The sequence below is a fragment of the Apteryx rowi genome, unplaced genomic scaffold, assembly GCF_003343035.1.
Source record: "Apteryx rowi isolate R43461 unplaced genomic scaffold, aptRow1 scaffold_500, whole genome shotgun sequence".
In the NCBI taxonomy this organism is placed as follows: Eukaryota; Metazoa; Chordata; class Aves; order Apterygiformes; family Apterygidae; genus Apteryx; species Apteryx rowi.
Window position 1 is genome coordinate 195,067 of NW_020450762.1, and position 25,009 is coordinate 220,075.

Below are 25,009 nucleotides of genomic sequence, written 5' to 3' on the forward strand. Positions count from 1 at the left end.
GTCCCTCCTGGGCGTCCGACCCGTGCGTCCGACCCGTGCCTCCAGCAGCCTCCCATCGGCGACCCCTCCTCGCGGTTCCCGGGGCTCCCCGTGCAGTGTGTAGTGTAAGTCCTTCATTAAGCCGATCCTGTTTAACCCCTTATGAACCTCGAGTGTGTCTCTCCGCCGGTATCCGACCCTTTCTTGCCCACCTTGCGGTCACACCTCGCTTGGCTGTTCTTTAAATTAGAGAAAGGACATAAATGTGGGGCTGTGCATGCAGTGAAAAGTCTGGGGTACATTTTTATATTCTCATTAAACTGATTCTTGGAGCTAGCTGTCCCCATTGTTTACAAGTGTGAAATTACCTATTGATCTAGGAAAATAAATTATAAATAAATGTTACTTCAAATATATGGCAGGAAAGAGGTGGCTAGGTAGACAGTTCTTTGCAGAAAAGCATTCATCTGCAATTGTGTTGACACTAATTGGGAGCATGAGAAATGGCTGACAAAGGSTGGGTATTTCCATGGTTTTTGAAATCTGTGCTTGAGGGTGAATGTTCTTCGAAGTTTTAATCATACTTAATGCTACTTTTTGCTTGAACAAACTCAGGGAGCACAGACACGTAAATATAGTCATGGTCCTGGAGGAGTGTTGACAAGCAAAATACAGTAAGATACAGGAGACCGGGCATCACTTGCTGTCTTTGACACTGACCTGTTAGGGGATCTTGACATGATAGAGGTCGCTTCATCATCCTGTGCTTTGGAACCCCTTTCCTGTCTTGTCTTTGTTTCATCTATTTAGGGACTGTGAGTTTTTTTGTGTAAGAGCTGTCCTTTCTGAAAAGTTTGGACAGTACCCCAGTCTCAGCTGGACCTCCAGAAGTTGCTGTGATACAAATAACTCTTCTGCCGCTGTGTTTGACTTTAAGGCTATGAGAATGTTTTTCTTGTATTTCATGTGTTTGTGAACTATCACAGTTAGCCAGAGAGAGGTTGTTTACAAGGACATAGTTTTTCACCAACAGACCAAGCTGAACACTTTTGGCTTAGTATCCTGAGAAAAGGAAGTTTATGTGATTGCACAGCTGGTTGCTCTGTTTTTTCACCTGTCTGTGCATGTCATGTCTTCCCACTCAATAACTTTTTGAACATCTTGCTCAAATTCAACGAAATCTGAGAGTGGAATTGTAGTCTCAATGTTCTTAAGTTTTTATTACCTTCATGCCTATTTATGGACCAGTAGAAGAGAGAGATCCCAAGTAACGTCCTAGCTGAGGGAAAGGCTCAGGTCATCTATTCTGTTTGGCTTCTTGGCTGGCCAGTCAGCAAACAGTGGCTCAAAATCAAACACAGTGTGTTTGTTCTCTTGCCCAGCCTGGAGATAGGGGACAGGGTAGGGGAAGGAAATTAGGGTGCATAAAGACAGGGAAAAGAGTTGTTGCAGTGGAAATGTTGGTCAAAAAAGAAAGAAAGAAAGAAAGAAAGAAAGAAAGAAAGAAAGAAAGAAAGAAAGAAACCAGCTTTTGTTAGTTCCATAGCTTACAAAATAATGTGTTTATCTGTGATAACTTTTTACTGGTTCTTTTGCTTTTCAGATGTTCTGTGTCCAAATGTCCATGTGGAAGGAGACCGATTCAAACACACCAGTGGGGAGACTGATGAGATTCCAGGTAAAAAGACACACTTTTCTGCTGTACATCTGGGAACTGAAATGGTATAACTATRTGCTTCTGATGAGATGTTCTGATTTGTTACCTGTTTTCTAGTTGGCATTTTCTTAGTCCAACACATATTCAGTGATGTAGAAGTACACTAGAAACTGCAGGGATGGAAAAGAGTTATTTGTTGACAGCAAATTAATCATAAGCTTTCTTGTGATATGGCGTCAAATTAAAAAGGCAATGGAGCTTAATGTAGTAGATAGAGGAGGAATGCAGTATGCCTTGGAGACAACATTTTTTTTGACTACTCCATGTTTGGTTAGTTTAGATATCCATTTATTTGCTCTGTGATTGTTGTGAGATGTCCAAGTGCAATGATGATTACCCCTGAAGAGATATTTATGTATGTGTATACAAGAAAAACAGAGAAGATGAAAAGTCCCAAGAAGAACTCTCTCTTCTGAAACATTGGTGAAAAATCAAGAGGAAARCAGGTCTGGTGATATGTCTGCTTTTTCATGAGCTCTGATACATCTTTCCAGCCAGATGAAGGACTTTTAATTTATTTGTCAGATGTATGCATGGGCTGTGCCTCTTTTCTRGACCCAAGACACAAAACTATTTGAGCAGTTGGCATAGAAAATCTGCCCATCAAGGATATACTGAGAATATCTGTGGCTGACCCTAGAAGTTAAGTCACAGCAGTGGGAGGCAGGAGGATCTTCTGCAACTTGATTATGAGTAGAAATGGCCAAGATCTGACAGCTCTGCTACTCACTATGAGTTTCTTCACTGGGGGATTCTCACTACACAAAATACCAGTTCCATCTATGTTGTCTGTAGACATCTTATTTTGGCTTCAGTGTGGTTTCATCTAGGCCTGTGATAATGCTGGGTGGTAACATCTTTTCTGGTCTTCAGAGTCAAACCCGTAGTCCCCAGACACCCATTCTGAGTTGCTGTCCACTGCTAAATCTTGTAGCAGCCTTTTCTGACGGTCTTCCTGTTACTGGCTGTGCAAACAGTAGAACTATTCAGCAAATAGTCTTGCTATTTCTGAATGAACCTATTCGTGGTGGAAACTGCTGCCCAAAATGAGTAGGAGGATTGTGTCCCTGCTCAGACTAGCATTTTCTGTGTGATCCCTTCCAGAAGATTGGTGTTGTAAACAGCTGCCTATGTCTAGTCAGTGTTTATCTGACTGGTATTGTAATTCATGTGCTCTTCTGTAAAGTTACTCACTTATTTTTCCCTCTTCCTTCAAATCCCACTTCCTTCCTAGATAGCAACTCAATATTCATCATTTTCAGTTAAGAGATGACTTTGCAGTCTGAGAATTGTAGAYTAGTTCAGGTTGGAAGGGACCTGTGGAAGTCATATGGCCCAACCTCCTGCTCAAAGCTGGGACTATGTCAAAGTTAAATCCACTTTAATGTTAAAGCTGGTTGCTCAGGGCCTTGTACAGTCCAGTTTTGAATATCTCCAAGGATGGACAATCAGCAACTTCTCTGGGCACCTGTTCCAGTTTGATCACTGTCATGGTGAGCTTTTATTTTTCCTAATATCTAATTGGAATTTCCCTTGTTGCAACATGTCTGTGATAGCATAGGGCAGTCATTTACTAGACCAGGGATCCTCTGTTCACCATTAAGTGTAAAAGCTTGTCATATCATGCAGTGACTTAATAAAAAAATTATTTATAGTAATTRACTACAGCAACATCTCTGGTTCCCCTTTGCCAATACAAAAGGTTTTGTGGAAGTARTCTGATTGCCCTTACATGGTGAGCCAACAATAATTTCTCTTCCTGTTCCTGATGATTAAGAAAATGTTTATCTTTTATCTGGACAAGGCTCAGCTGAGGTTCTGGCTCTACTAAGGGTCATTATGACACTGGAGATAGTCAGCATGGGACCTAAATGTTGTTCCGCTCCTTCTGTACTCCCTAMATACTCCATAGCATTTTCTTAAGACAATAACCCCTGGGTCCTGTTCCAAAAGAGCATTGTTGCATTCTCCCAGCTAAAGTATTTGGAAAACTTCTGTTGATTTAATGTGCTGTATTTCCTCTTCCAAAATGCTTCATTGTGCTGCTAGCTGTTGCTGAGGGGCTTTTATATTCTGTCCTAAGGATGACTGCATTTCAGCGCTGAGCAGCCCTCTGCTTCCCACTGCCTTGCGCTGGTGAGAGCAGTTCAGCTCTGGATTTTCTGCCGGTTCACCAGTGACAGGGAGGAAGGCTCTTCCTCTGCTAACCCAGCCCTCACCCGTCCAAGGCTTTGCAGTTAATACCAGCATCTTGCATTCCACTTGGAAGCTTAATGACAGCCAAAATTGATCTCAGCCCAGCAGGCTCCTAACACAGCACTTCACAGCTGCATCCTGCACAAGCTTGTTTCTAGGTGGATTCAAAGTACAGCCCCATGGAGAGGATGTTACAATAAACCTCATTTTGGCTGCAGGGGACACAAGATTAACATGCTTCTCAAAACCTCTTCTTTCTCTCAGGTAGGGAGAAGGTTTCAGAACTGGAGTTAACAGAGAGAAAACAAATCTTTCTGGCAGTTTTATCTTTTTATTTGGTGAAATGCACTAGCAGATGGTGTATGCAATTGTTTCACACAGAACATCATCAATGGCAGTCCTTTTTGGTATGCCATATTTACATACTAGTTATACCATGACCTGGTACCTTTTAACGTGTGTCTGCAGTTAAGTGAATGTGAGTTGAGTCACTCTAGATTAAAGAGAAGSAAAAATAAAGACTAGTTCATAAGATGAACTGTAAAAGGACAAACTTTGGGAGATGAAGAGAACCAATGGCATCAGTTGGAGTGTTCAGTTCAGGACTGAGAAGTGGAAGATGCCTGGAATTTTGTAAAGTTAGAGGTTGAGGGTAGGGAGCATGGCTCCATGCACAATCAAATGAATAACTGCCTCCAAAAGCACATCATAAGTTGGAAGAGAGACAACAGATGAAACAGGTATTTTATCCTTAAAAGACAGGCRTTTTCTTCTTTAGACAAACAGAATTAAGTAGATCTCATCTGTCTGGACTTCAACAAAGCATTTGAAGGAGTACTGTACTGAAAATCATTGCTAAAGTAAAAAAAAAGGCAGAGGTTAATAAAACTTGTAAAATGAGTCAGAAATTAGCTAGCAGGGAGAGAATAACAGGGTTTGTAGGAAAGGAAATATCAAGCTGGAGGGCAAACAGTAGTGGAACTCCTCAAGGTCCAGTTGTAGGTCTTATGTTCTTTGCGAATTTCCACAGCATATATTGGGATCAGAATATTATGAAGGAGGAAATGGCTCAAAAACTTGGAGCGACTGACTTGGGATTAAATTTATTAGTTCAGAGGGCCTGTTCTTGCACTTAGGGATCAATAACAGGAATTTGTGCTATAAACTCATACTCTGGAAACTGATGGTGTCTTAGTCAGTCAATAGATGATTACAAGCCACAGTGCTATACAGTTGTGGAAAAAGGCAGAGGTCATTATAGGATAAGGTAGAGTCTGGTAGAGATAGGAAAGAGTTCAGGTGATTGGACAGCCTTGGTTATAGCTTATCTAGAAAACTGTGCTCAGATCTCCTTTCCTCAGGAAAGATGGGTTCAGCCTAGAGGAGAGACTAAAGTGTTCAGAGGCTGGAAAGACTATTATCAACCAGGAGATTATAAAAGTTTGGTTTGTTTAATCTTGCAGTATGCAGGTGGAAGGGGGAGATATGATTGATCGCTTTCCACAGAGATATCAGGGGAATAATGGTAGGGTGACAAGGGAATCTCTGAAGCTAAAGGACGAAGGATATAGTAAAAAATGGGTATAGACTGTCCAAGAAGTACATTCAGATAAGACATCTGAGGAAGGTTTCTAACTGTCAGAGGTATGAAGTCCTGGAGCCAGCTGTGAAGTAGGAGTAATGGAGACAAATAGACAAAGATGGACAGGGCTACCTCTCATAGCAGAGGACTGCACTCTATGACCCTCTGGTATCACAGCATTTAAATGAAAAATTACTAGCTATAGCATTCAGTGAGGGCTGCCACAGTGAAATAGGTTTATAAGAGCTAAGGATATATAGAGGGCTTTATTCTACTACTGATACAAATTTTGGTGGTGAAGTGAAGCAGCATCTGCTTAACACTTCATAACACATAAATTCAGAATATAAATGATGCTGCATGCATTAGAAAACACATAGGGGATTTTGAAGAGAAGAGAGAAATCTGGTTAGAATACCAGGGCAAACATGATTTCCCTTTCAGAAAGTGAGATATTTTAAAGCCATGTATATTCATGCTTTAAATGAAATTCTCACAACATCCATGTGAGTACCTTGTTATGTTTTTTTATCAAAAAGAGAAATGAAAACAAACKAGGGTTTAACTCAGTTGCCCTGAAATATTCAAAATAAAACCCCAGCTCTAATACTTAATCCCTTTCATATTGCCAGTTTCTCATTTTGGTTTCATCAGCATTTAACAAAGGATCATGGCCTCCTATTAGTTTTGGCCAGGTGGGACAACACAGTGATAACATTTTGCACCCTGAAGATGAGCCCCTTGTGTATTTTCATATATAGCCAAAACATTGCAGTGAAACAGCACATGAAATATCAAGGTATTGCAAATGAATTATGCTTCTTGAGGTTCTAAAACTTCACTTTTGAATTATTTGTCTTTTAAACTAGACCTGCAGGACATGGGATTTGGTTGCAGGAATCTGGATGATCCCTAGAATCAAAAAAATGGGCAAAGCTCTAGTCCTCAACATTATCCACCAGAGGAGAGGACACTCCCAACAGATACTGGCTGTTGTTTTCAGAGGGAAGCTGCAATGGAAATAACAAATGACTTGCAATGATTCCCATAAAATGCTAAGAATGATTTAACCCTTGGGAGGGATGCTTACAACCACTGTGCTGCATTATATAAGATGAGTGTGTGCAAGCCACGCTGGGTGGCGTTAATGGGGCAAGGAGGGAATGTCAAAATTCTGACTCTAACTCCTAAGTAGTTGCAAATGCYGTGCGTATAGTAACTGCAGAAGTCGCATTATGGGTTGTACTACAGATTGACTTCAGCAGTCTAACTAGAGACTTTCTTCCCCACCTCTGAAACGTCCGTGCACAAATGAACAAAATGCCAGTATATTTATGATCTCTGTATTTTTTTGTAGCTCTATAAAGGATGTTTGGGCATTTTACTGCAGAGGTACTGGTTGTAAAACTAGTACCCTACAATTATAGMCTGAAATGGCTGTGTTTAACTGTCAGCATGTCTCCAGTTTCCTGCGGTTTGTAGCACAGGGTTTGCATTCCAGAGATGCCAGTGACTCACCAACTAATTATAATATTGTTGGGACTATTTATATTTGCCCACTAAAACACGCGGTAGCAAGAGGAAATTGGAGCATCCAGGCAGTTGAACCTTCAGAAGGAGCACATTAGACTGATGTCCCCTGGGGGACAAAACTGTCCTTGTTGTCCCAGCRTGACTGGGCATTTTGCCCTCCCTTTGCACTTGGCACTCTGTATTGTTCCTCTCATAAGCTCCTTAGGAACCCCCCTGAGAGGCAAGTGGCAAATCCAAGAATAGCTGCAGAGCTCTCTAACGGATCGCAGTCTTCAGCCAGCAAATGCACAGACACAGTGGTCACCAGCAAAAACTGCACATGTGCAGCGAAGGTGAAGTCAGCTATTTGTGTAGGCACTGCTCACTCTTCTCACTCATACAGGCAGGACTGGATGCAGCTAGGACTGGGATAGGAGGTGGTGGGAAAGGATAAGGCATGGCTGTGCCATGTACAGTCACTTTGCTGTCAGATTTTGCAGTGCACCCTCACTAGGCAATGAGAATGGAGAAGGGGCTAAGGACTTCTTCTTCCCTCCTTCCCCCATGCTTTCCCTAGTAAGTCCCCCATATAAAATTTGGTAAAGAGTGATCAGCACTTCCTTGAGTATAATCTCCATTCTCTAAGGGTCTGGAGAACTGGATTTGGAACCTGGTTCCTAACTCACATACATGCAACAATAGCTGCTATGCCTCTGTGAGAAGTATATAAGGAAAGGYGCAGCTGAGCTGTACCTGTTGTCCTAAGAGTCATTTCAGTCTCCTGTGATCTGGAGAAACTAGGTGGACTTGTGCTGTGGGGTGAATTCATCCTGTGGGCTGGTAGGTRGGATACCTTAAGCCCCAATGACCTTAGTAGGTCCCTTTTAGCCTTGCTTTCCCTCAGTCTGTGCACTGTACAATAGCTGGTCTCAACATTATAGCCTAGATCCTTGCACTTAAAAGCCCTTTGAAGTTTTTCAGAGGTCTTCAAATGATTTACCTGTGTTCAGGGACATTTTAATACCTGGTAGCTCCAAGAAAACCAGGTCAAACAGGCAAATAGTTACCAATAAGTCACCTGGGATTTGTAAGTGCAGTCACTGCAGTCCTATGGGCTAGCTCTAACCTACGCATTAGGTTTGCACCCTGACATCCCCTGTGTTCAGATGCCCCAGTTATCCAGGATGGGGACCTGCTGTGGCTTCCTTTGGGCTTACGTACCAAGGAATTTCCCTTCAACAGAAGCTAGAGAGMTGGGAAGGAGAAGTTTATGCTCACCCCAACAGGAGGTAGGGTGCAGCCAAGGTGGATTCAGGAGCCTGGAAACACTCAAGGGTCTTATCAACTGCACATAACCACAAAGAGTCAGTAACAGCGCTGGGCTCAGAAATTCGTTGAATTAAAATCCCATATTTTAAATGAATCTTTTTCCTAATGTGTCCAGACGTGTTACTATCACCCACGTCATGAGCTTCAGTGGGACTTTTCACATATACAGCGATGTGAATGACCTTACTGGCGACAGGCATYAGATCCATACCGGAGCAGGCAGCCCAGCTGACCTGCTCAAAGGCAGCAGTAAGCATGGAGAAAGAGTGCTGAAATTACTTTAGGATCTGCTAGTCCAGGAAGAAAACTGGAATCTAGTAAAAACTGAGTAGTCCGTGTGAAAGCCTTTCTCTGGTCTGAATCCCAGCAGTGCCAAATTCTAATTCTGAATTCTGCATTCACACACAAGACATGCATGGGTTAACCATGCACAGGAATATGCACATGAAATATTCTGATCTGTATGCATATTAAAAAATAAAATCAATCCCCAAATGCTTTTTTTAAACTAGCAACATTTGTCTTCTCCCAGAAGTTAAACAAACCAGAATTTCTTCTTGTTCCAGTGCATCTGAAGTTGATGAAAGGGAAATGAATTCAATTTCTGCCTATTCATAGCCCAAGAAGCAGCCAGCCCTTTGGTTGGGTTGTGTAAAAAAGATTAATAAATTGGAATACCATGAGGTACCTCCTGGGTATTTCTCAGGTTTCTACAAATAGTTTAGTTTAGTTCTGCTTCAGAAAGAGTTTGCTGCAAAAGAGAGGACTGAAGAAACAATCTCTGAGATTCTTCATCTCTTAGAGCTTTCTGGCATTTGTGCACATATAACGGGAAGAAGGTGTATATACAATTTCAAGAAATTCCTCCTAATGCTTGGAGATAAATGAGTCTGTCTGATATATATGGTCTCAGATGACCGCTGTATTCAATTTCAGATTATGCTTAGGTCTAATCTGTTTTGTACTGATCATCTGGCATAAAAAAGGCACCACAGTCTCATACAGAGCAGTCTTTACCTGCTTTTATATTAGGCTTTGCTCATAGTACCTAAAATTAATGGGAATATTTTCATTCACATGAATAGCCTGTTGGTGGGGTTTTTCTGTAGCCCAGATATTAAAACTACAAGGAGAATCTAGCAGGTTATGTCTTAGTAAAGTGTTTCTCCTCAAACACCTTTTCTCACCCTCAGAGTCATTGGTAGCCTTTTGTAAATCCTACGAGAAAACAGTAGGAGTTATTGCTGGTTACGCTGAATTCACCTGTCCTGCTACTCTGCTTGCATAAACATTTATCCACTGTCATTTTTCTCAGCTATATGCATAGATTTCTCCTGGGCCCAGTGCTGCCAACAAACCTTTATTCAAAAACAGGTAGAGTCCTCCCCTCCCCACTGCTGTTGCAAAAGGTGAGTTTGCAGTAATGCCGTTTTATGGCTTTCCAAAAGAACACACAGCACCTTAGCTCTTGAGGAACTTAAAAGAGGGCCTCAAAATAGAGGAACTAATTAAAATCAGAACCTGATACAAATAGTCCTGGTAAGTTCAGCTGGGGCAAACCTATCTGGCATACAAGGACATCAAAGGAATAATGAACCCTTGTTTAATCTTGTAAATCACTGGAGCAGGAAAGGAGCTGAAAAAGGGCCCATGGCACTAAGCCAGATGTCCATCACTGGGAAAGTGGAGAATGACTTCAACACAGAAAAGCCTTCAGTAATGAGGGAAGGAGTTCAGTGTCAAAACCAGCTTTCAGTGTTGTCCAATATGCCACTTGCAACTGTCTGAAAACTAAGAGAAAAATGGATAAGAAAGAATGAGTGGACTGATACAGATAAACAGAACAATGCATCAAATAAAGTGGCGTGTTATTAACATGAGATCAGGTGATGAAATGTGCTGCCTTAGAGACAGCAGCTTTAGACATGTGTTTATTTCCTGTTTTTACAGTAGGCTGGGGGTTATATTACAACAGCCCTTTCCACCAGCCAGGATGACTCTCTAACAGTGTACTCACCTGCTTTCTATGGGTTTGACCTCTGTCTCTCTCTCTCTTTTTTTTTAGTACTGTCTTTTTGTTTTCATTTTCTTACAGGTTTTATATCCCTTTTATCTTTCCTGGAGTAGTATCTTTCCCTTCCTGTGTAATGGTGCCAATTGTCTTTATCTGCCCCCTCTTTTTTTGGCTGAAGCTTTAGGCTGATGGTCCCAAAAGAGGATTACCCCGTAGTTCAACCCAGTGACCTCCTGCTCACCTGCCCCACTGCCTCCCAGTTCCTGCTCCTTTATCTCTCCTTTTGCTCTCCCTGCCAGTGCCAATGAATGAGGCACTCCAGAGTTGTGTGAAGGAGGCTAGCAGGAATTTTTTTTGAGGTATAATTGTGTGATACACCTCAAGCAGCATTCCTGCTTCTAATAATCCCAAATGCGGATTGGTACTTGAGGTGGAATCAGGCTCTTTTTGTCGGTGATCTGCATGGTACCCCTGGGGCTTTTCGGCTTACTGGTGCCAATCAAAAGTAGAACTTGTCTCTCCTGGTGCCATGATGCAGAAGAAGCAAACAAGGACCAGTGAACCAACAGCCTGGGTGGTGGCAACATGTATTGGGGTAAATCTGCTTTATTACTGTTATAAAACTGTGACCATTAAAGTGCCTTCTAAGCCACCTGATGGAGTATCAACTAGAAGGCAGTAGGATGGCTGGAAGATAACTTCTTAATGCTGCTGTTCAAGCTGTTCCTTGCACTTCAACAAAAGCTTGTTATTAGGTTAAACTCTAACCTGATCTCCTCACTGAAGCTGGGGTAAAAGTCCAGTAGATCTAGTGAGATGAAAGGTCAGTGTGAAGTGCTGCTCAAATCCTAATCGTAACATCTGTGGAAACAAAGGGCAATTGGTTAATAGCAAGAACCTCTTTAAAACACTCTTGAGGCACTTTAATCTGTAGGCTTTGGAGAATTTTATAATTCCAAAATTCCCTTACAAGCTGCTTGTAAAATATAGCAAATTAATTTTTTAATGACTTGTGCAACCCAGTTGCTCACTGCTCTGCTTGCACGCAGGACTTGTGGGCAGCTAATAAATCTCCCTGGTTTGTTCCTCCAGAGGTGCAGTCCTTAATGCTCTGGGAAGAGGTCAGATAACAGCTGTTGGCTGATGGTGCTGAACCAAGCTGTTGACCTGGGAGGGCTGAATGTGGGATGAATTATCCATGTAGAATATCAGCTGCTGCTTTTTCTGTCTTTGCTGGAGAGGTGAACTAAAGGGGAATACAACAGTGTAAGAAAGCAGAACTCTTAGCCATTTTAAGTGTTTGGAAATCACTTCTTTTGACAGCCAGAACGGGATGTAGAAAATGTGTTTAGCAAAACACTTTCTTTCAGTCCCCTTTTTACGATCATTCGCAGCAGTACAGGTCTAAACAGTATCCAAGCTGCAGGACTCTGGCCTTTCCTGTTATCTAGACCACCATGAGCAAACACGAGTGCCTGTGTGTTCCATGGGGACACTGGGACAACGTGAAGATTTGATGTCTTGCTGCTTTGACACTGACCCCACTGTTGTCACCATAAACAGCTCACGAGTCCTCAACTCTAATGCTGTTATTCTGGAAGTAAAACTGAAGTGTTGAAATGGAGTTGTCTCAGTAATAGGATAAACCCAACAGTGTGGCATTGCTTCTGCTGGGCTTTATCTGCCCTGTCTGCAAGGAGCTGGTCATCAAGAGAGAGGAAGAGGACTTTCTGCCTCCTGTCAGCATGCCAGAAAAACTAGGACCATGAACTGTGATAGCATCAGTGTTCAGACTTACCATCTCCTAAATACTACTTCTTGATGACAAGTGAAACTATGATTAGGGCACTGATGTACTGAGGTGGATGTAGGTAATTTTACTGCGGTGGAACAGCCTTGGAGATGGAGACTTCAGTTGTCTCTTAAAAATATCCCTAATTATCTTATGTACTGTCAACTCTTGAAAGGATTTCCTTTCCTGTGCAGGAAGGAAAGTCAGGAATAGTTAAAATCCTGATGAGGGCTGCTATAACAATAACAGCAACATGTGTTAAGTAAAGTTAGCAGGTTTCCCCTTCAGGGTTTCAATGCTTTTACTCATGTCCAAGCCCCAGATTGAGACACATTGTGGCTGTTCAGAAAGAACTGTTTTCAGCCTAGAACACTGTGGAACATAAGGATGCCAAACGTTTACATGTAATTAATAGAAGAAAAGTCATATCTCTCGTCTACACTCTGACTTCAAGAAGCTAATTGCCAGATGTTGCTGGCTAAATGCAATTTTTTAACTTCAGAGTATGGCATAATAACCGTTTTTTTCCTTTTTTTGTTTGTTTGGTTGTTTTTTTTTAATATATAAGAGCACAGAAAGTAACTAAGAGAGGTAACAAAAATGGGGACCCATGATGGTGGCCACAGCCTTGTAGATCACACTGGATGAATTGAATGTGATGTTTAGGATCTGGAGAGCACACTGGCTCTGAGCTTCTCCCATTCCTTGGGAGCCCAGGCCATCCATGAAAGCTTAACTTTCAAGAAGTGCAGAAATCTTAGGAGAGAAAATTGATAAGAGCTTGCATTTGCTGAGAGATTCCCAAGTGATACTGTTCTTCCTAGGAATTTATACACTTTTCTAGCCTATCATAAAGTTTACTGCCATTGACCTCATGCTAGTAAAAGTAACATATGCTATTATCACAGGCAATACATATAGCCATTTTCAGAAGTCACAGAGAAACAGTAGCTGATGACAACCTCCTTTGACCTTGGCAATTGGTTATATTCTATCAGTATGTTGACAAGGGTGATAATTCAGCTGAGAGTTTAACCACGACAAATGTATGGAGCAGTTCCTGCAAAAGCCTCTGTGTTTTGTGTCAGTACTCATGTCTGAACATCCTCACTAATAAATATATTCTGAGCACATCACCTGGGGCTCTGATATCGTGTGCCTTTCTTGATTCCTTTCTCACCATGCTTTCCAGGCAGTCCCATCACCAGAAACTTTTACAAATAGAAGTAGCCCCATGGTTCCAGTGAGGGTTATCTTAGGCTCTTCAGGAATGCAAGGCAGGACGCTTGTCTCATGAGATTTTTTCGTGCTAAACTAAAGGTTCAATCCTGCTTAGAGAAGACTTTCCAAACATTTGCACTTCCTTGTTTTCTGGCTAGTAAAACCTCCCTCTATTGCTCTAGTTTCCTGCGTTTGGGTGGTGGTGGTTTTTTTCCCCCCCAAAACAAGACAGACAGAAAACTCTCAGCATGCAGATACCAGCTTCCACCATGCTGTCCCTGTTAGATACTTAATGGAGCCAAGCAGAATTCCAGCTCATGCTCACGGGAACCGATCATGGCCCCTTTAGCCTTATCTTGAAATAAATATCTTGAAATAAACATCTTGAAATAAACTTTATGGGAATGCTCAACAAATACAGAGCTGTCTGGTCACACTTTGGCCATGTTTTCGGATGTGACTGCCTGCATGGTGGACATTTTTCCTGTAAAAGAGAATGCACTTATATACTACAGTTAGGATGATGTAGAAATTGTCCAGTCCAGTGCCAAGTTTTGCCTATTTTTTTCCCTGCAAGAGGCAGATCTGACCATGCTTTCTGATTCTGGAAAAATGGGCTGCTTCCTGTAAAGAGTTATTACTTGCAAGTAAAGAGACATTGAACTGATTTGATCAGTAGAGCAGTGCATAAGAAATTGCTTTTAAAGCCAAGTATGCTGTTATGAATCTGAGCTTCTCTTTCAGGTCACTGTTTTAATTTCAATGTTAATGGACCAGGTTATGCTGCTTTTCAGGAGACGTAATCAGGTTAGAGGGTTTCAATGGCCTCAGATTGTTTTAGTAACTGTAATGAAGGAGGAAGCTTATGATCAAAGAGCATTATTCATCTTATTAATTGTCATATTTATGGCATTACTGATTAAATAGTTTATAAGCCAACTGGGAAACCACACCCGTCTTGGTACACAAAAAGCCACATTTTAAATCAAAGCAACTGAGAACAGTAAAGTCCTACCCTTTCATCCTGTGCTCAAGCACGGTGCAATGATTGGGTAACAGTAGCTTTGTCCTTGCTATTTTGGGCTGGTACATTCCTTCCCATTTCAGTTGGGAAGGTCTGGGAAGCTAAGTGTAGGATCTCAGTTTTCTTGCCCTCAGTCAGCACTTTGTTTTGCCTTCTAACCATGGCTCTGTGCTGAGAGTCCTGCCTTCCTACATTTGGTTTGAGGGAGTTGGAGACCTCTGTGAATTTTCTTGGACCCAAGGATGACTCCATTCTATATCACTCTATGGTACTGACAGCGTGGTCCCCCCTTGGTAATGGGAAACTAATGTACAGCCCAGACTTCTCCTGTCACTCCAGCCCAGAATGATGTATGGCAGACTAACTGGGCAGCAAGATGTTTGGAGGAAGTTCTAGGTGAGGTGTTTCCACTACATTGCTGGCAGGTAGATAGTGTAAGGTGCAATCTCCTGCTCAAATGTTGGAAAAATGGTTGCAACATCACTTATTTCTCCCATTAATATAACATAAATTGAAAGGGCCATGCTCTTTCCCTCACTATCCCAGTCCAGGTCCTAAAGTACAAAAGAACATATGCGATCCAAAGAGCATCCAGACATGTGAAGTAAACAAAATTAATTATATATATATATATATATATATGTATTTTTTTTTCTCCTTTAGCTGAAATAATCTTAGAGGCTATGTGCAAGCACAAATTCATTTGGAACTTACCTTATGTGTCTTCTTTCCTATCCCACCTGGATAATGTGCACTGGTTAATTTTTCAACTCAAATGACAGTATTTTGGATCTGTTTGTTTCTTCTCCCACACAGAAATGGTATGATATCTCCTTAAAGAGATACTTACAATAAATGGACAGGGTAGTAAAATTAAAATATTGCTATTATGTATTTAAAAATCTGCAACCTTTATTCAATCCTGAATGCAAATGAAACTGTAAATTTAAGTTGTGTGCGATTGCTTATCATTTTTTTCCTCTTGACTTCTGCCTCATTCAGTGCACAAAATGCATAGCATTCCCTAAAAGTGCAGTTTATCTCACCTGACTTTAGAAGTCTGAAAATTAATGTCCCTCTCGGCTCCCTTTCAGAAAGAGATAGACACTGCCAAATAGTGTTTTGGCCTGTCCTTAGTTAGGTTCAAGATAGATGTGATGAATTGTCTTCCTAGAGGCTCCAGTCTTTCTCTGCTGACCAAGAAGGGAACTGAAGCAACCCGCTTACATCAGACATCTCATTTTTAGACAGATAAAATTCAGTGAGATGCATCTCATCCTTAACAAACAGTTCTTCTTTGTCTACACTATGGACTGATGCCATATTTACTGTAATGCCACCAAAATCCTTCTGCAGCTGAACTGTACATTGCCTCATGGGCTTTGGTTGGCAATAGAGTAGCTAAGAGTGGGAGTCATCTCACCTAACTTTAGACCTTTACTAGGTGAGCTTTGACATACAGCCTGGGCATCCTATGCTCTCTTTATGTCAATGGAGAGGCTCATTGACTTTTGGCATTTCTTTCAGTGTGAGATGAATGTCTCCCTAGAAGTGCTTGTATTCAATTCTGTATGACTAACTGAATGAGAGTCTGTATGATTATCCTGCCTACAGAGCTGACATTTAGCCAGAAGAGACCCATCTGAAGTGCTCTATGAACATGAATTAGTTTGTTTCATAGCTCCCTCCAAAGGAGAGTGGAGGCAATATCTGCATTTGGCACAGAATGAAGTCATGAATTGAGTAAGGCAAAAGTACTTGCTGTTTTGGGGTGTGTGCTCTGATACGTCTAGAGCTTAATGTTTCTGTGGACTTGCAGAGCACTTGAACTTTTCAAAGAACAAACCTCATTGATTCATAACTAAAAGTATATCAAGAAATTTGCAATTCACAGATCCATAGTCGGAATAAGGAGGATTCTACTGTGATTTACCTGTGTGCTTTGTGAGTGCAAGGTGTTCTTAATATTGCAGGTTCTGCTTGCAGAAGAATTTTAATAGCCTTGCTTATGTTTCATTGTGTTATTTAGGCTCTCCAAACTGCATGTTGTTTGGAAGTTTCAGCAAAAAAAAGATTGACTAACCTGACTCTCGGTTTGTCTGAACACCCTAACAGTTGCTCATGATGAGAACATTGGCTTGAGCGCTCAGAAAAGGATCAGAGTATGTTTGGGGTCTGAGCTAGTGATGGGAATGCTGAGAAGAAAGTTTTTGTCGTTGTAATTTGCGCCTGTGTAGCTGAGCAGTTCTCCATGGCTTGAGGAGTCTGTCGGCAGGACACTGCACTGCGGCTTGGGCAGCGTTCCAGCCTTCTCTGTTCGCAAATTATCAGCTCCTGTGAGTGGTTAACAAGCCTCCTTGCCAGTCACTGTGGGCTCATCTCACCAGTAACACTCAAATGCCTTCCTCATATTTCTGTGGTTTGCGTAGATGAAAAATATGTATTGCATGCTGAAATGAGTTGCAGGAGAGCTTATATGGACAGGTCATACTGTTTTTTATATGATAGCCAGCAGGGAGCTTTCATGTTCTGGTACCTTCTATTTGAAACAATTTATGGATGCAATCACGGCTGATTACCGTATGTCAGAAGGGTGTATCACTAGAGTTGTTGCAGAGGTCATTACGAGGTGGAGTCATGAGGCCCTGGGGTGTCTTAACCACCTTATTTGCCCTCCTGAATGTCCAGTAATAGCTGAAAATAAAGTGGTCAGGAGGGAAAAGCTGTTGACAGATAGGAAAGTTACTGTAATACAAAAGGCCCCAAAATGGCACCAGGCAACCATTTCTGTCTTTGCAAACAATTAAGACTATATTTCCTCAAAAAGAGCTATTTCTTTAGAAAAGCTATTTCTTTAGAAAAAGCTCCGTGATAGAAGTTTATGTTTTATTTGCTCTCTGCTGTCACATCTTGCTTTGTCTCAGGGCTGGGCCACACAGGTTTTTTTGCACTTATTTATTCTTATAAATTAAAAAAAAAAATGATACCATTAGATGGACACCTTTGCCTGTTTGTGGTTTTCAAGCTATTCAATGGCTTTCAGCCTGCAAGTTGTAAGAGGTTCACAAAGGCAACTGAGAAAAGCAAGATTCTTGTCTTAAGGCCTAGGTTTACCACACAACAATTTGTATCTACCCAAGAAGAGTTTTAGGAGATCACTAACTGAACAAAGTTAAAACCACTGCCCTAGTTTAAAATCATTTTCCCAGAATAAACTATTCTATTATCATCAGTTTTATGGGCTGTAATTACATCCACAGGAGTTAATATGTATAATCATGAGTGTGTGAGGGGGAGTGGAGACTGGAATAGCCCAAATAAAAGAAAAACACTGGTTCTGTGTTCAGTCGTGCTCAACCTGGCTTTTGTAGTGTCTTTGCTCCTACATCCACAGTGTGTCTGGTTCGGGGTGAACTTACTAATTTGAATGTACATCCCATGGAGCCCGTTTGGACCTCAAAGAGTGATAGTTGCAGTCGCACAGTAGTGAGCTTCCTGGAGCTGGATAAGTTCAGGGACATGGCATGGGTACCCTCCAACTGGCCCTGGCAGAGTTCAGTAGCTGGGACTTTGTGTCACCAAAACATGGGTTAACTGTGGCTGGGTCCACATCAGCCCATTTGCATGGTGTGCACTTTAGCTAACAAGCCCTGTCAGAATGGGGTGAGCTTGACAGAAATGTTTGCAACCAAGATAAACAGCTCACGGTAATAACGAGTAGATTGGGCTACATCTAAACAGAATTAAGATGGTATGAAGATTGTATGTAGACAAGTGTTTTGGACTAAGTGTTTTCAGTAAATGTTTCAGTCTTCACCTGTGCTGTCTCTTTTTCTACCTTATCTGAGCATCCATAGGCATTAGCGAACTGCACAGTTATTTTCAAGATGCCACAGCAATGCAAACAAAAGTTATCACTGATGTATGGGGAACTCTGTTCTGATCTCTCCAGGGTCTGTTACAGTTTGATTTTATGCTTGGTTTTGTTTTTGGATGGAGCAGATTAGACCATGTTAGAATTTTATTCTGGCTTTTCCCGACAAGAACAAGGTTAATCTTGGAAGAGCTGTGCCTGTGGGCCAAGATAACTACCTAAGTACAGTTGAAGACATGCCACGCTGCTCCAATTTTTATATTGCAGCCTGGTCAATGTCTCATATTTACGCTTTTGTTATGGACAGGATTTGACCTGATGGATTTGTTCAGTGTGAAACAAATTTTTGGAATGAAAGAAAGCGGAATTCAGAGCTCTTACGTGCGACTTGGAAGCTTCCCCATTGTTCAGAAAACTGAGTGAGTACCTGGTCTTGCATTTTATTTTCATCTGAACTTCTGATTTGGCTCTATTTTCTGGCCTCTATTATTTGGTTCCTTTAGGTTGACCTTGAAGTAGTTACCCAGCACCTGTGTCACCACAGCTAACACACACATATTCTGCTGTTTTGATCAGTTCTTTCAGTTCTTCTGGCATAAAATTTAGACGAGATGCCTCTGAACTAACTCCTCTTTCCATCCTGGTCAGTGAATCAGCTAGTTTCAGTGCATCTCAATTGTTTTGAAGAGCAGTATTAAGACATTCACAAAAAAACTTAGGGCAAAGTACCTAAAAGGCCTCTAAAAGGAATATTAGATAGCACTCCCATTGAAATACATATTTGCTCGTCACGGGAGACCAGTTCCTACTGGATGTTGTTATCATTCTGCTAATATAGTTTTTTGGCCTCCTAAAAGAATGAGCATTTGTTAATACTGTGTCTACATGGATTCGGTCCTTTATAACCTGAGGCTGCCAGCTGTGTCTTAGTCTTTCAGAACAGTTTCTCTTCAAGTTGTCATTTGAATCCTGCTAGCATTAGCCTTGAAATGAGTGAGTGCATAATTTCACTGAGTAATCACGAGCGATAGATTGAATTGTCATCATTAACATTTTTGCAGTAAATTTCACTGTGGTGGTTTTGAACTTCAGCTTAAAAAATCAATAGTAATTCTTTTCCTTCTTATGGATGAGGGCTGTTATATTTTATTCTGTTTTGACTCTTTTACTCAGCTTGCTGCATCTTTCAGATTGTACTGTGATTTGCATTTGCTTGATTTCACAATATTTTTTCATCCTGGAGCTGACCTGGATTGATTTGCCCTTCTCTCCTCCATCTCCTTCTCCATATAAGCACACAGTCTTTAGGAAAAAAAAAAAAAGTAGAAATATGATATATTGAAAGGAAAACTGTTTGCTCTAAAGTCAATAAATGATGTCAAGTCTCAGGGTAAGTAAATTCATGATCTGGGAGAAGGCCAGCAAACTAAAAACACCTTGCTCTTGATGAGAAGTATATAGAAACTGGGATGCGTAGTGAGAGGTAAAAAACGATGTTGTTTTGCTCACAGCAGCCTCTGGGCACAACTCCTGCTTGGTGTGTCTTGTAATAGCTAGTGGTAGTGCGCTTTATCACTGGAGAGGGTTATCACCAGGACGATGTAGGAAGAAGCCCTTGAAGTGGAGAGGTCCAGTTTGTGCTTAAAAAATTCCGGGAGTGATAAATCTGAGCTCTGCAGAATACCGTGGTAAATAGGACTAATGCAGTCCTTGGGTATATAAGCAAAAACTGTCATACTTATGAACAGACTTCTTGGATATCAGGGAACTCTGTCACTACTGCTGTAATACTGCATCCAGTCCTTGTGTCCATAATTCAGTAGATAAGAATGGAGTGTGTGACAGGTTAAGGAATTTGGAAGCATGGCTGATAGTGAGAGACTCACAAAGCTCTGTGTAGTCAGGTAAATTAGGAAGAGGTTAACAACTGAGGTGATCACAGTTTATAAGAACTGATGGGGAATCAAAATTTAATAGAGAGTCTTAAGTGTAATGAACAGCAGTAGACTAAAAGTCAGTAGCTACCTGTTAACAACAGACAAACACCAGCATGGAAGAAAGGCATGCATTTTTAACAATGAAAGTAATTAATCACTAGAATGAGTTAGCACGGATTATAGTGAGCTGTACTTTTGCATTCCTTTTTGAAATTAAGACTTGAAGTACTGTGTTGTTATTGCTGTTGTTGTTTTCCCAGAAAGACTGAGGGAGTAAAGCCAGATCAACCAGCTATAATGGCTTTTCTTCTGCTCAGATTGCATCCGTTTAATTGTTGATGCTGTTTTTAAAATAAGGAGAATATTTTGTTGCTGAGGACAATTAGAATTAAAACATACTAAATTAGTAAATTGAAATGACTAAGCTTCCTTTTAAATGATTAACTGAAATATGGAATTAAAAAAGAAACTTTCTACAGGCATACCTTGTTTTATTGCACTTCGCTTTATTGCGCTTCACAGATATAGCGTTTTTTACAAATTGAAGGTTTGTGGCAACCCTGCGTCGAGCAAGTCTGTTGGCGCCATTTTTCCAACAGCAGGTGCTCACTTCATGTCTCTGTGTCCCATGTTGGTAATTCTCACAATATTTCAAACTTTTTCATTATTTTTATATCTGTTATGGTGATCTGTGATCAGTGATCTTTGATGTTACTGTAGTAATTGTTCTGGGGCGCCACGAACCGTGTCCATATAAGATGGTGAACTTAATCGATAAATGTTGTGTGTGTTCAGACTGCTCCACCGACTGGCCGTTCTCCCGTCTCTCTCCCTCTCCTCGGGCCTCCCTAGTCCCTGAGACACAACAATATTGAAATTAGGGCAATTTATAACCCTACAATGGCCTCTGAGTGTTCAAGTGAATGGAAGAGTTGCATGTCTCTCACTTTAAGTCAAAAGCTAGAAATGATGAAGCTTGGTGAGGAAGGCATGTCAAAAGCCGAGAGAGGCCGAAAGCTTGGCCTCTTGTGCCAAACAGTGAGCCAAGTTGTGAATGCAAAGGAAAAGGTCTTGAAGGAAATTTAAAGTGCTGCTCCAGTGAACACATGAATGATAAAAAAGTGAAACAGCCTTAGTGCTGACATGGAGAAATTTTTAGTGGTCTGGATAGAAGATCAAACCAGCCACAACATTCCCTTAAGCCAAAGCCTAATCCAGAGCAAGGCTCTAACTCTCTTCAATTCTGTGAAGGCTGAGAGAGGTGAGGAAGCTGCAGAAGAAAAGTTTGAAGCTAGCAGAGGGTTGGTTCATGAGGTTTAAGGAAAGAAGCCATCTCCATAACATAAAAGAGCAAGGTGAAGCAGCAAGTGCTGATGTAGAAGCTGCAGCAAGTTATCCAGAAGATCTAGCGAAGAGAATTGAGGAAGGTGGCTACACTAAACAACAGATTTTCAATGTAGATGAAACAGCTTTATATTGGAAGAAGATGCCATCTAGGACGTTCATAGCCAGGGAGGAGAAGTCAATGCCTGGCTTCAAAGCTTCAAAGGACAGGCTGACAGCAAGAGAACTAGAACTGACAGCAAGAGAACGAGACTTAGAAGTGGAGCCTGACAATGTGACTGAATTGCTGCAATCTCATATTAAAACTTTAACGGATGAGGAGTTGCTTCTTATGGGTGAGCAAAGAAAGTGGTTTCTTGAGATGGAATCTGCTCCTGATGAAGATGCTGTGAATGTTGTTGAAATGACAACAAAGGATTGAGAATATGACATCAACTTAGTTGACAAAGCAGCAGCCGGGTTTGAGAGGACTGACTCCAATTTTGAAAGAAGTTCTACTGTGGGTAAAATGCTRTCRAACAGCATCGCATGCTACAGAGAAATCCTTCATGAAAGGAAGAGTCAATCCATGCGGCAAACTTCATTGCTGTCTTATTTTAAGAAATTGCCACAGCCACCCCAGCCTTCAGCAACCACCCCCCTGATCAGTCAGCAGCCATCAACACCGAGGTAAGACCCTCCATCAGCAAAAAAACTTGTGTGACTCGCTTTGTTACGATATTCGCTTTATTGTGATATTCGCTTTGTTGCGGTGGTCTGGAACCAAACCCGCAATATCTCCAAGGTATGCCTGTATTTTCAACCTTCTGTATCTTAACTTCCCTATACCTGTGATTTGGAAATAAACCTAAATGGATGTGTTACCATGGAAGGTGACTGTCTACTTAGTCCATTTCACTTTTTGGATGTCAGGATTCTGTGATGATGTATATAGAGCCATTGCTCACAGAAAATGAAATCATATAAAGCTGCGCGAAACTGATAACTGAAATAATAAACAAAACAAAAACATCTGTCCTTTCTTGCAGATAACCTAAAGCAATGTTTAACAACTGATAGCAACATCTCATAATTAGATACAAAATCATTAACTGAGTAATATGTTTAATTTACTTTATTATCCATTCAAATAATTTGTATGGTTTTATATAAGCACCAGTATTTGTACAGAGTGCCAGTTTAGTGGCCCAGGAAATGTGCCTATTCGTCTTCTGATCTGGAGCCTACACCTACCAACTGGCAAACGCAATAGCCAGGAATGTGGCCAAAATGAGTGTCCCAGTAACTGAGAGACCGACAGGTCTATCTAGGTAGCTGAGGACAGGTCTATAAAGCTGGCTGGCACTTTTTCTTACTCTTCAGACAAGCGAAACTGTCCTACCATTTTCTGTCAGCTCCTCAGTGTCCACAGCTGTGTTCCAGATTTTTGTTTCTGGGACCTTGGGCTTGTTTCTGTCCACTGTTGTCTTGGTTACTACCCAGCTTCTGCCTCACCATCCTGGTATCTCTTCCATCCATTTCTCCTAGTTCTGACTCTGGACCCTTTGTCCTGTCATGTCCACCCCTAGATCTTCTCTTCACCAGCTTGCCTGACCTGCTCCCGGCCTGGCTTGGTCCTCATCCCAGCTTCCACCTCACAGAACTTCCTGATACTTGTCCTGACCTCTAGTCATGATCTGTTTGCTCTTTGTATTGGGACAGTGTTGTCTTCCCTGAGCATTTTTTTTTCTTGAGTGTTTATATCTTGGAGCGCTGGTCTGGAGACTCTGGTTGCTGACCTCAGCTTACCTTTCACTTCAGTTATCTGCCTTGGGTTTCCCCATGAGGTCCTGCCTTGGTCTAATGATTTGGTCTGCTCCACAGAGAACAAAATTCTACCCAGAGCTGCCAAAAACCTTGGAGACTGAATATGAAATCTGTTCAATTCAGAACTGCTGAATGCTTCCCTGCTCCTCATTTCCTCTCAGACATTTGCAGTTCAGTGCTGTACCCTCTCTCCTACTCTTTGCCAGCACATGCTTTCCCTTTCTCCCTCTCCTCCCCAGGCCAGATRCAGCTGGCAGGCCTGGTCTGTGACCCTTCCCAGTTTCCTGTGTTGCCAGAGTTGGAAAAAGGCCAAGATACTGTGCTGGTCAGGGATGAGACACAGGACTCCAAGCTCTAGGGAGGTGGTGAGGGCAGTTGTCCCATCTGAAGGCTTTGTTGTGGTCCCTCTCCAATCTCATGACCTCAATTGCCAGAGGAGTTGTCATGTTGGTTGCTCTATACTGTGGAAGAAGAAACATATCTGTCCACATCTGCTATGAATTAAGTAGGAGAATGCATATATGGAGCCTGTCTAAGGAGTTCCTCGTAGACTATTTCTCTGTTAGCAAATTAAACAGGGTGAGTTCATATGCCCCAGTACTAGACCCCAATTTTTCGTACTCTTCAATTGTTAGTGTGCTCATGTCAAGTTAGTTTTGGCTGATGCCAACCAGTGCTATCCCAAGTGATGCCTGGGCCTGGCGTGGAGCATATAGTGTGTCAGAGACTACTCCCAGTCAGCAGTTTGGGTGTGATCTCTCTGCTTGGGAAGGGAGAGATTAGCTGAACTGCGCTTGTGGCTAGGCAATTGGCCTTGACCATTATTTATCCAGATAGATAGAGACATTGAGTTTCCTTATTCAGAACAAGGCAAAGGAGAATAAGCATGACTGAGGTGGAATGGCTGAAGTCTAGTTTAGAGCATAAAAGACTGAAGGGAGAGCCAATAGCCATAGTGAAGAGGGGGAATAATTTGTTCTCATAATTCATTATGGGAAAAGTTGTTTCAGGAGGCTTAAACTGCAGCAAGGGCGATTTAGGATAGACTTTGGGAAGAGTTCTGTAGTGCTAAGGACAGTGAAACACTAGAAGAAATTCCCTAGAGAGTGTGTTGATATCCAGCGCTGAGGTTTTTGAAGTAGAGGTCAAACAAATGTCTGCCAAGGATGTATGTGCAGGGTTGATTCTGTGTTGCAGCAGGACTTTGAAGGGAGATATCCTGAAGTCATTCCTAGCCTTTTTATTTTTTCCTATAATTTTTAAGAACCTCTGGTGATGTGATTCATATGGAAATGAACTGGCTTTCTCCAGCCTTGTTTCACAGACATTAGTGAATGACATCATTGACTATTAGTGGCTTTTAGCTCTTTTGAAAATGGTCACTTATTGAATCAGTGACAAGCGAATAGGGATTTTCCCTTTGCTTCTACATTTTTGTTTCTTATTAATTTTGTCCCTTCCTTGCCAAATGCAAGCACCCTATTAATTGTTGTTACATTCAGTAACTGAAATGAGAACGGACAATATTATTTCTGTCCATTGTGTTATTATTACAGATGAAGGATCTCATGCTGCTTATTAGAGATGTAGGCTCTTATGCCAAACAAAAGCACGTAAGAAGAAGGCTATATCCTGGAAATGGGCAGTGGCTAAGAGAATTTCCTACCTGCTCGTTACCATTT

At 41.5% G+C, this 25,009-nt stretch overlaps 1 protein-coding gene across 1 annotated transcript in view; it reads left to right on the forward strand.

The window, feature by feature from the left end:
• Window positions 1-25,009, forward strand: part of COL22A1 (collagen type XXII alpha 1 chain) — a 213,299-nt gene that overhangs the window by 47,743 nt on the left and 140,547 nt on the right. Inside the window, exons 3-4 of the mRNA XM_026079885.1 lie at window positions 1,583-1,657; window positions 18,548-18,659. Of these exons, the coding sequence (XP_025935670.1) occupies window positions 1,583-1,657; window positions 18,548-18,659 (187 nt within the window). The remainder of the gene's footprint in view (window positions 1-1,582; window positions 1,658-18,547; window positions 18,660-25,009) is intronic.